This window comes from Leptosomus discolor, chromosome Z (assembly GCF_034619465.1).
Source record: "Leptosomus discolor isolate bLepDis1 chromosome Z, bLepDis1.hap2, whole genome shotgun sequence".
Taxonomy (NCBI): domain Eukaryota; kingdom Metazoa; phylum Chordata; class Aves; order Leptosomiformes; family Leptosomidae; genus Leptosomus; species Leptosomus discolor.
The window spans coordinates 62,440,746-62,453,271 of NC_141419.1; the positions used below are offsets into that span (position 1 = coordinate 62,440,746).

At 42.9% G+C, this 12,526-nt stretch overlaps 1 protein-coding gene across 1 annotated transcript; it reads left to right on the top strand.

The window, feature by feature from the left end:
- The first annotated feature begins 6,488 nt into the window (after positions 1 to 6,488).
- LOC147413298 (relaxin-3-like) lies at positions 6,489 to 9,315 on the top strand. Its single transcript, XM_086480314.1, has 2 exons — positions 6,489 to 6,726; positions 8,948 to 9,315. The coding sequence occupies exons 1-2, from the start codon at positions 6,489 to 6,491 to the stop codon at positions 9,313 to 9,315; spliced, it is 606 nt and encodes a 201-aa protein (XP_086336440.1).
- Positions 9,316 to 12,526: the final 3,211 nt, after the last annotated feature.

Sequence of the window (12,526 nt, forward strand, 5' to 3'; positions counted from 1 at the left end):
GTTAATTGGTAGTTACAAATTTGTATAAATATGGTCATAATTTTCAAATATATTTAAGGATACACAGCTCAATTTGAAGTCAGGAATAGACAGTCAACTTCTTTGAAAAATAAGACACTTTTTATTTGCTGTTCTTTAGGCAGTAAACTGACCATCTCTGCTTCAAATTCTGGAGTAAACAGTTTTATCAGAAGTAAGTTCAGAAGTAAACACGTCACTTGCTAACTGTGTGTTTTACTCTTAGGAAAAACTGTATTAAAGTATAAGCAGAGATAATTTCTCAAAAAGAGAAAACAAATTATGTAGCTATTTCCTGAATCTTTTTCATGCTTGTTTGACATTCTGAAACTCAGAATAATTTGTTTACATGAAATCAGAGTTTCACTACTAAGATGAATATTAACTTAGGCTAACAGTGAGCAAAATTATTAATGTGTGTTTTTGTAATGGCTAGATCCAAGGGGCCTTACAAGTACTGAGAAACTGAGGGATTTTTGGCATGCTTTTACTCCAGCATGGTATATAATGAGAATATAATTTTAGTATATTTTAGTGTTCTGATGTTATACTTGGCAAAAAAAACCCATCTTTCTGTATTGGAAGTTTTGTTTAAAAGCAGGTTATTTTGTGTTTTGGGTGGAAACTCTTCTACCATTAGTCTAATTGTGGAACGAAAAAACAGTGCTCAAAAAGCATCCTATAATGAATTAAGCCTAAGTCTGTACTGTTCATTTGTTGAGTTAAAAATTAAATTCCAGCTGGAGATAATGCCCCAAATATGTTTTTGAAGACTACTTGACTAAAATTAGAACATTGCTACAGCAAGACAGGTGAATATATAACAAAGCAACAGCTTCTCAATGTAGAAGAAATTAATAACACAGTTTCTATAGCTATGTAAGACTGATTTCTGAAAGTGGATTGACTTCTGCATTCAATTACTTCTGTAACTGGTTCTGTCATCTGCATGTAATGACGCATACAATGTGTAACAGATTTCAAATGTGATGCATTTTAATGTGCAGAGTCATAAAATGGGTTGTAATAGATGATGTGGTTATAATAGCTCGGTCTACACTTTGGCTGTTTAGGATTTAAGGCAGTGATTTTAGTCATCTTGGAAGACGTGCCTCAACTCAGCCTATGGTGCTACCCGTGTTCTGTGGGCTCACAAAATGCAGCCCAAGACCACCTCACGTTTTCTGCCTGTCTGTCCTGTAACATAATCCCTCACCACTTGCTGCTATATTTTTGTACTGCTGTTAGAACAGATCTGTCCCTGCTTACTTGTTTTGCTTTGAATAACAGATCATCTACTGCCTTTCCTCCAAGTTCTAAAGTCCACCTTACTTTAATTTTGAAGAAGTCATAACAGCCTTTCATGTGTCGATCTCTGTCATGTACTGATACTCTTTCTGTCAAGAAAAAAAAAAAAACCCAGCTTATTTTGGTATTTGTATGTCTCCACCTGTGCCTTTTAGCCCACCTTTTAATCCTACGAAAGACATTTGTACAAGAGAGCAGTTGTAATAGTCCATACAGCAGTTTTATTTACAAAGCCTAGAAAATTAGGAAATACCCTAATCCTGTCCACTGTGGATGAGGAATTAGTATCTGTGTTTATGATAGATTGCTGACTGTGGTGTTGGATCAAAGAGCTGTGTTAAAGGAAGCAAGGACACTAAGCAAAATAATGACCCAGGTAGCAGTTTTAGGAGATAATAGGATAGCTATTTGTTGCTCCATTCTAGCTAAATTTGAGTATTTTTTTTCTCCCAAAGGTTAAACTTAGATCAATAGTTTTAATCTATTGCAAGACTCCACACTAAAAAGTGGCAGAAACAGGGCAAGTTTAATTCAGCGTTACGCATTGAGTATCAGTGAAAGTGAATAAATTTATGCAGGAAAAGCAACAGGCTCTAAGCAGGACAGTCTAATGCCAAACCCAGAAATGGATTTAAAGGGGCTACATAGAATGTGCCAAAGATCATCAAGAAGTTAAGGGTTAGTCACATTTTCTGCCTTTATTTTTTAATGTTAGCTTTGCTTTTTTTTTCTTGGTAGATACATGCTTTTGTTTTGAAGATGCGCATTCTTTGTTATGGAGTATTTCTACTGCCAGTGTATTAATCAAGATGTTTGCATGCGCCAAGCCTAGTCAAATCTGTCACCTAGACATCCAGCTACAGAGAGGCTGAACTGTATGCCTTCCTTCAGAGAGCAGTGGAAGAAGGCAGGAAAGCTTACCTTTGACAGGGCCTACTTCAGGGAAATAGATGTTTACAAGCACAAGTTGCCCGTAATATTCATACCAGCTGTCCTCACTGAAATAAATAAATAAAACACCTGAAACATCCTGCTGTCTTCTGTCTCTGGTGCTCAGCTGGCTTCGGCTGTAAGACTTACTTTAATATATCACAGCAACTGTCTTTGTTTTCATGAATCAGTGGGGAAGAGAAGGAGAATAACTGCAGGGGGAACTTGTTCTGACCTGAGGGCACTTACTCTTACCACCTTAATCCTGTTGTTTTTTCTGGTGGTAATATTTGATAGCCATGTATCCTGAATCAGTGTCACTCGGAGCAGGATTATTCTGGGAAAGTGAGAAGTAAGTCATGGGTAGGATTTCAAAATTAAACTGTTTGTGTTCTCGTTATGGATATGTCTTATTTAGAATCCAAGAAAGTGTGTGCTACTGGCGAGCCACAACTGCCTGCCCCACACTTCTCTTGTTAATCTGGTTTTGATAGGATACACGAGTATTGTTGAGAAACAAAGTCACTGTGGGGGGTCCAGTTTGGGCTCCTTCCTTCATTCCTTGGATGAATGATTTAACCTTTCGGAACCCTTCCTTACACAATAGGCAAAGTTGATTCTTGCAGCCACTTCCTAAACATATTGAAGTTCTTTTATGACTGAGTCCATTTCACTGCTTTTAAAAGTGGAAAGGGAAAAGCATTTTTGTGGACGTACAGGAAGGAGATTGTTTCTGCATTATTATTTAATTGCTTAATCAGTCTTGGAATTCATTATATGAAAATGCTTGGGTGTCTTAATTTTTTAACTATTAGCTTCCTTAAAGGTGAACTGCTCTCTAAAACCCATGATCATCTGATGAAGATATCTGGGTAGCACTAGTATTTAGTCAACAATCACATGCATGCAGTGGTATTTCACATTTCTTGTGGAATCCTGTGTGGTACTAAGCAATCTTAAGAAATATTTTCGATCCATGTTTGGGCAGCTTTCAAAAACTAAGTCTTTCCTGCAGCAGTGAATTGCGTGAATTTGAAGTGAGGTCTGAAAAAAGACTAATGAAGTCTGTGCATTTCTGTCCTACCTCTGATCTGCTGTGTAGATTGTCTGACATTTAACATGTGAATCAGCCTTTTATTCAAGGTATTCAAGGCTATCAGGGTGTTGTTAAAGGGTATCTTTTTTTTTATTAGCCACCTGTTTTCATGAAACATCCTCTGCCCTCTATAAGCTTTGATTGCTGTTGGCCAACAGATTCAAAACGTAGTGCAAGGTAGAAGAGCAGTACAATCATCTTTACCTAGTTTTAGGAAACTAAAAAATACAAAATACACTGAGACAATACACTGTCTTGCAAGATCCTACAGATCACAAATGGAATTTAATTTCTTGGCTGTTGTCTGTTCGTCTTCACAATACAAACCGTAAGAAGGTGGATAGTTACTTCAGATTGGTTGTATTTAAATTACTTTCTTTTGCATGTATTGCTTGGAGTAGAAGTAGTTTTTCTAGCTACGATGAACAGATAAACAAGTCTAGCCTCTGGCTTGGTTTAAATTCATGGAAAATTACTGAGAGATTGCCAGTTAGGCTTTTCTGCATAAAATCCTGTATGATTTAAAGTTATATGACTGACATAGTAAATTTCTTTATAACCTACTATTCCAATCACAATAGATGTAGTCGAAAGCCCTGGATGCAAAGGCAACATTACTAAAATATGGCTGGAAGAAAAACACTGAGCAATATACCCTACTAGTGAAACTGCGTTAAGCATAGTAACATTAAGCAATGTCAAACTACTGCCAGCTCATTCAGAAACGATCCTTAATAAAACTCATTAACTTGCTGCCTGTTGTTGCAGTCTTTAATCCTAGCAAGAGAGCATTTGTGGCTTATGCTTTTCAATTAGAAAAGTGATGAAGAGTGCTGCAGTGTGGGCTCCCCTGAGGAATTACGAATGTCTTGAAAAGATGTTCCCTCCAAGGCCTCTTTGACAACTCGTGCTCTATCACCTACCAACAAGCACGACAGAAAGTATTGTCTTTCACATTCAGTAGCCCTGATGAAGAAGCAGGTGAGGTCAGAAAAGCTGTTTTGAACTATTTGTTTTCCAGTCTCTCAAGCGCTTGCATTTAGCAAGGTTATGTGCTTCAGACAGTTGCAAAAACGAGGTTCTGACAAAAAAAACCCTAAAGGTCACCATCGTAATCCCTGCCTTTGGTTAGGGCTAGTTAGATGAGATGCCACAGTAACTGATGGTCCAGTTAACACTGAAATTAAAGTATGTGGAGCATCGGGAGTTTTCCAGCTAGGCTGACAAATCAGCCTGCTATTTGGGGACCTCTTTTGAAATTCCCTGGTAAAAACTCTGAGAAAGATATATCTAACGTTTTGCTGCTTTTAAAGACTGGACCCAATATGAGGCACAGGTATCAAAGCAGGGTATAAAATAAATTATATTCATTTACAAGCTAAGTAAGTCACCAGGTCAGTCACTGCCTGACTCAGGAGGCACCTTCCTTATTGCCCTGAAAGTCCTGGTAGTCCTCTTGCCAGACTACAGCTCTCCAGTCACTGAAAACAATTCACTTGCCTAGAAGACTACTTACAGTCCATGAGTAAGTTCACCTGATGTGATGAGTATTTTCAGAAAAAGTCCACGACACCAACAAGATCAAGCTGCTCCTAGCCTTAAAAATGCAGGTTGTGGTTAGCCCTGATAACTTGTCTGTAACAGAATAACAGATAAGACTTTGAGGGAGAAACAGATTGAGGTATTGTTCTTCAGGAGTTTTGGGCTACCAGGCTTCACTTCTGCAGATTGCATCCTGGGTGACAGCATCTACTGTTGGAGCAGTACCACTGTCTAAAATGTTTAAGACTGGACCAAAAAGAAAGTCAAGTTAGATGGCTTTGCAGGTTTCCAGCCTTCCACGGCCTCTTTCTAGATCCAGCTCTGTGTAAAACACCGGAGTACTTCTCGGAAAGGCGATTGGAGTCTACATCTTCTCTGCCAGCACAGGTGAATCACTCACCTCCGTACACTGGGCTGTGGATGCACATTGTCTTTGTGCTCTCCTCCTAGATTGAGTTTTGAGGGGTTTTCTCTATACGCTAAAAGTACTCAAGGGGTAGAAAGCACAGCCCTTGTGCCAAAGGATCTGTAGCCAACAGCTTCATTGTGTTCTTAGAGAGATGAACCTTGCTGGTTTTCCACATATGACTTTATAAAAGAGGACAGCAGCCACTCCTCCTACTGTGCTGAAAAAACCTCCACAACTGCAAAGCAGTTTATTTTCAGAGGGTGCATAGTTCTGCTTGGTCCAAAGAGTGCCACTGTTGTGGGCAAGAGCCCACTGGTGAAACACCCAGGCGTGGAGCTCCACATTCCCAGGGGGCGCGTATCAGAGCCAAGGTGTCTCTGGTGCTCAGCTGCCTATGGCTGCCACTGAACACGGGTCTTGAGAGCAACAAACGTGAGAGGAATTTAGGCTTTTAAATCCCACCGCGGGTGTCCATGGCTTAATTAGTTCTGTGCAAGCACATTTATTTTATTTCGCTTGCTTCTGCCTTTTTGCTTCAGCCAACACTTTTAGGATGTAGGAGTAGTTAGGCAGATTCTAGACCTGCAAGGGAAAAAACAGATGAGCAGAAGTTTTCCCACATTTTAAGACTCATTTGAGAGGGCATCGACGACTGGTATGTGACCACACATCGGAAAAGCTGAGAGGGAGACGGAGTGCCTGGCGGCGGGGATGGAGCATGCCTCCGGGCCGGCAGGGAGCAGGGAGGGAGCCCGAGGAGGGAGGCCGAAGGTGGGCTGCATCTTCACAGAGGGGTGAGGAGCCGCGACGGCAAACAAGGGGCAGAAAGAGGAGGGAGCCCTGCCCGAGGGCGCCTCGAGGCCGGTTTGAGGCACAGCGACCGCCTGGCGAGAGAGCTGCCAGTGGCGGCGGCGGCGGCGGCGGGGCCGGGGCCGGGGCCGGGGCCGGGGCGGGGGCGGGGGCGGGGGCTCGCCCTCGGCGGGGCCGGGCTGGGGAGCGGGCCGGGGCGGTGACTCAGCGCCGCCCTCAGCGAATAAAAGGCGGGAGGCGGGAGGCGGCAGCGCGCGCGGCACGCGGGGCGGCGGCGGTCAGGCTCGAGGCCGCGAGCGAGCGCGGTCGGTCGTTCGGCGGGTCCGCCTGGGAGCGCGCCCGCGGGAGCGGGACGGGGCCGGGGCGGAGGGTGCCATGGGGGCCACGCTGCGACTCTTCTGCGCCGCGGCGGCGCTGCTCTGTGCGGCTCCGCCGGGACAGCCCAGCGTCCGGGGCGCGGCGGCGGCCGCCGCCGTGCTCCCCGTGGGCGAGGGGGACGGGTACGGGGTGAAGTTGTGCGGACGGGAGTTCATCCGCGCCGTCATCTTCACCTGCGGCGGGTCCCGCTGGAAGCGGCTCTCCCTGCTGGCGATGGAGCCGGCGCCCGCGGCCGGTGAGTGTCGGAGGAGTGGGCGGGGCGGGGCAGGGCCGGGCCGGCGGCGGCGCCGGGCGGGGTAGCACTGCCGGGTGGCCCCGGGGCAGCGGCGCTGCCTGCCGGGCCCCAGGGGGCTCCCGGGGCGCCTCGCCCCGCTCGGGAGAGGCCCTGCGAGGAGAAGGAGGGGACGGGAGGGAGCGGGGAAGGGCGAGCGCCCCGCGGCGCGTCTGGCTGCCGGAGCCGCCGAGGGGGGCGTCACCGTCGCCTCTCCGTCCTCTCGTTCCCGGGGCTGGCCGGCGTCTCCCGTGGCTTCTGCAAGGAGGCCAGCGAGTTCAGAGAAGAAGACACTTCACCTGCGAAATGTTTGGTCTGTTCGGAGACCTCGCTCTGGGCAGGGCTGAGCGTCCCGGGGCTGGCGGGACACTTTTCATTTAAAAAACCCGCAAACAATCACACTTTTCCTCTCGGCCGCGCAGGGAGGTGTGGCGCACCCTCGGCAGCGGTAGGGAGCGTCTCTCGCTACGGCTTCGCTCCCTCCCCGGACCTCGGCAGCTCTGGGGAGGCCCGTCTCGGTTTCCCGCCTCCGCCAGGAGGTCCGGGGCCGTGCTGGGGGCGCCGCCGGATGCGGAGTCGGGGCGAGGGGCGGGGAGGGAGGGTTGTCACTCGCGTGTGCTGCTCGCTCTGGCACGTTGGAGGACGGACGGGGCTCTCTGGTGCTTCAGGTTGCGATTTAAACACCAAGAACGGCTTCAGGGATCTTTGGGGAGACGGTTAACGGGTAAAATATCCCTCGGAGAATTTTACTGTCGCGTGTTGCAAGTCCCATTCGTTAAGAAAGTGTAAGCAGGTGTTTTTGGGGCTGTGTTCTCAAACTACGATATCATAAAAGTAACTTGAAGTGACGAGTCTCATTTATGTTGAAATTTTGAGTAGCGAAACCAACACTTTTAACAAGGACGAAAGTTGGAATTATGGCTAAAATGCGCAACAGAAGAGCTTATTTTTCCTTGCTTAACCATGTTGTTAATGAAATAACATTGGACCTCAGGCAGTTTTTTGGGTTTCTTGGGAGGTTTTTTGCCTCCTTTTTTCCCCCCAACAGGTTGAATAGAAGATGTAATTACAAAGGTAACTTAACAAATTACATCTGTCCCCCTCTGCTGAGACTGTGTATTTTCCCAGCAAACTTTGTTTTCCTCTTTTTTAACAGTAGCTTCTGAGACCTTCAGTCAGTAAAGAGCCCCCAGTCTGCTGCATGCTGTCTAACTGAAAGTCTTCTCTGCCCCAAAAGACTACTAAATGGCAGTTAGTGTCTAATTAGTAGCTACAACAACTTTTAATTTTGAACATATTCAGGCAGCTATTCTGTCTGAAAGTTAGCTTCTATATATTAATTAGCCATATTAAACATTCACTGGATGTTCTCGTGTTCTTTCAGCTTGCTGAAACAAAAACCGTATTAACAGCATTAAGACCACAAGACAAACACTTTTTTGGGATTTTTTTAACTTAAGACTTGAACGAGCTGCTTTTCTTCACATTAGCTGAAGTGAGCAATGCCACTTCTCTTGCAGAAGTAAACCCAAGAGAAACAGGATGAGGTGAAAGGAAGTAGAGCTGGAGTTTTGAGAACACTTCAGTCAGTGAGACAAAGTGTAGAGTAAATTCTGCAAGCCTCTGCTATGTCTTGAGAAGTGGAAGAAGTGAGTGGAAAGCATCGTCTAAAAATAGCTATAGAAAAACACTATCTATAAGAAGCAGCTTACATACAGTATTTGCTTATTTAGTCCAATATTTAATCTTCCCTACATTTGTTCTTCATATGATGCTAGGTTGTGTGATCGTGCATGGGAGAAGAGTTGTCTGATCTAATTCATAAGCCACATGCCATAGCTCTGTGTGGTTTCTGGGTATGTGTCTTTACAACAAAATTTTGTTTCTGTAGAAATATTGAGACTTCTGTATCATTACATTGCAGTTGTGATAGGATGTCTACCTCAGTCACAGTTGTAGCTGTGTACTCTCCATGTCTAACAGGCAGCATAGCCCTTAAAACGTAAAGATTCTGCTAAAAGTAAGCTGTGAGTAAATCACAGGGTGGAGACTCTGCAGTACTGACAGTTCTAGATAAGTGCTTTGCTTATTCCTGACTGAGTGGTTTGTATTGATCTTTCTTAGAGCTACATGTTCCTTCTGATACTCCTACAGTCTGAACTTTAAAAGTCTTCTCTTTAAACAGATTCTGCAGGAACAGCGAGTAACAAACTACTGGGAAACTTCAAGCTGCAATCAATTTTGAGTCCTGAAGTGCCGCAGATGCAGAGAAGCAGCCCATTTCTTGGATGGGACACATTTAAGGACTTGTATAGTTTGAATGACTATGATGAATATGTACCTGTGGTAGATGACTTCAAAGAACTTGTTCACCAGGTAGAGGAGGCTGTTCGAAAGGACAGGGAAGGAACAGGAATTGCAAACCCCATGGGATTGAACAGTTATCTTTGGGCCAGGTATCCTAGAAGAAAACGGGAATCTCTGGGTTTGGCAGGAATGTGCTGCAAATGGGGCTGTACAAAAGCTGAAATTAGTACTATATGCAGAGTTTAAAATCCTCTCTGCACTTATGCATGAAATCAGTGTTTGTTACAGTGCTACTTGACTGAATACTGTACCGAGAAAGAAAACCTTTGCTGTATTTTTTGTCTGTATGTGCCAGCCAATACTGCTGGTTTTCTTTAAAAAAACAAAAACAAACAAACCACCAAACCCAATAAATCCACAAGTATAATCGTAATGACTTTGTTTTGCTGCAGTAACTTTTAATCTCTATTTTTTACTAAGTATTTTCATTTTAATGTTGAGCTTTTGCACTTACATTACAAATGTGTTATTTCTTTGTAACACTTTGGGAAGAACTTCCATGTTTCATTAAAGTGTAATTATACTGTTACCGGATTGTTCTTTCTCTGTCAACAGAAAGAACATCCAGCAATGTTCTTGAAATGAGATTTGTGGTACAAAGCTGTACAGAAAGGGTATTTTGCCAGTTGAAGCTCCACTCAACACTGACTCAGCTTGCTGATTATTTTGAACACACTTTTTCCATTTCCTTGCAATTGCAGAGTTGTTTTATGCAATTATATTTTTTTCTAGAAACTTTACCACAGTACAACACTTGCAGCCTAAGTAGTTCTTCATATTCACAGACGGGCTTAGATAGTTAACAGGCGAAGTATTAATATTTTAATTATTCCTTGTTTACCTTATTTCCCCCTTTTTTTTTTCCTTCTGCTAAGTAAGAGTGTTGGATGTGCTTAAAGCAACTTGTTCTATAGACACTCAGACATCTTCCTGTATATTCTTACGGTATGCTGGTCTACACTACTTCAGATGTGTTTCTAAGTTGCTAATTGCTACTGTATTTATAAGTAGATAACTAAATCTTTGTAGTGTCTAAGCTTTTTGCCTTCCTGGCTGTTTTTGTCAGTGATAACAAGTTGTATTTCTAGCTATGTTGTTTACGACTTGAGGTTTTTGGGTTTTTCTGACCTTTATGATGCTCATGGTAACTTAACTTAGATTTGTAGCAGTAGTTGACTCAAAGTACGCTTCATAGCTTAGCCTGCACAGTTGTTACCTTTGGCTTCATTCTTCAAATTGTCTTTTGAAAAGTGTCTTTTGATTGAACTACTGCTTAGTGAAGTTATTCACTTTATCCCTTTTCCTAAGGTATGATTGTTATTCCAGCAATTAGGCATCTATCAATCCTTTTTAATTTTTTTAAACCATGTCAATTATATTCAGTAGAGACTGGGCAGAATGGGCATTCACTATGAATGCTGTTATCTTCCAGCTGAAAAGCAGTGCTTCTAACATCATTGTTACAGTGATATTTAACAAGAAATTAGTTAGCTGCTTCCACACCATTGTCATAGTGACTGTAAGATCCTTTTTGTCACTCTGGGCAGAGAAGGTAACTGTGTAAAGTTCTGCTATAGTTTTCTTTGCAACAGGCTAGCTAAACTTCTGTAGCTTAGCTTCCATCAACTTCACCTCACAAATAGTTTTGGGTTTGGAGACTCCTAGTTTACATCAGGATTTCCTAGAAAAATACAGAAGGAGTTTGAGGGGAAGTATTTCTTAGTTTTGAGTGGGATCTAGGGCTTTGGGAGTTAAGATTCCTTAGTAAGGTGAAGACTAAATGGTACATAAAATCCCTAAGAAAAGGGAAAATTCTATGCTTGGTGAAACTGAAAATTAGCCTGTATGCATTGTTCATTTTGCTAGAAAACTTTGTGCCAAGCTTTTAAAAAGGAATATTGGGAAAGACAAGCATGGTGTTCACTCTGCTTGCTTGCTCCAGTAGCAGTGGTCTGTCCATGTAGAGAGCCTGCATATATAGCAACCAGGCTTTCTTACATCCCAAGTGACAAAAAGACATAGTTAAAACCTTGAATTTATGAGCTTAAGTCATGAACGGAACAATCTAGAGTTCAACTTGCCAGGTTAGACCTAACCCATTGGTAAAACTATGAATAGCTTTGAAATAAGTGTTCTAGATGAACTGTTTCATGCTGAGACAGAATTATAAATAGAAAAATCAGTCTTTATCTGACATAAACAGGCATTTTCAGAGGTATGAGTCAAGATAGGTCAGTATGCATAACCCAGAGAAATGGTGAAATTTGTGTTTCCGTTTGGTTTCTTAATAGGCCTCATCATAGTGTGTAACAGCTTTAGCAGGTCAGCTGTGACAAATACACAGCACAGACTGAAATTCAGTCTGTATTTTAGAGTGGCAAAGTATTTGACCCTGTGTATACACTAGGGTGTGCAAAGGTTTCCTTTGTTTTAAACCAAACTGAGTTTTCAAAGACCTCTAAGGCTTTCTGTGTGGGTAGGCCGTATCTTGTTACGGTTTCTTTGCACTGTAGCCAAACGTGACAATTATGTGTCACTTAATTGCGACAGGTTGAAAGGATGCTATCTACCCCTGCTGGTGTGACTCAGTGTCTAAACACTTTTTAAAGACCAGAAGCAAACCTTTTACATAAAATGAGGTGTCTGACTAGTTACATGGGGGAAGCAAATATGTTTTGAAGCAGACAGCTCAATATGTAAAATAATTAGTGAGTTTGCATATTGATCTAAATAGCAGACCAGAAGGACATTGTCTCTGCTGTAAGCTCCTCTGCAGCATAAGCTATACCTAACATGAGCGCAGCAGCTCAGAGTAACACCCTGTGCTCACCATCACAACTGTTTAGAAACATACACTTTTTGACAAGAAATAAGCTTTTTTTCCACCCATTTTGTTCACAGAGCAATTAGCTATTGAGGAAAGTGTTGTTTTAGCAACTTGAGCTTACAGAAATTGCAGTCCCATTGATGTAGTCTTAACCCACAGGAAGTGTCCAATTTCTAGGTAATCTACTAGGATGTGTGAGCCATCATCTGCACAGTTATTTTGAGTTTGTGAGTAGAAGACAATACATCAGCAGGTTCCCATATGAGTACTGCTCTTTGTTTCTGCAAGTTTATTATTCCGGATGGTTTGGGAGTTATTTGTCACTGTAGTGTAGTCCAATTCAGATCTGACTATGAACTCCTCAAACAAAGCCCAAAGATGTGGAAATAATCCATAGCAGCATATACAACAGGTTTTCCAGCTCTATTCCCTGCTATTCCCTTGTTTAAAACCTGACAGAACTCTTTGTGTAAAGCATTAAGCAACGTGAAGATTGTGATATACGTAGAGCCAAATACCTCAAATGATGATAAGGTGTAATTTTGATCATACACAGAATGCTAACTGTGC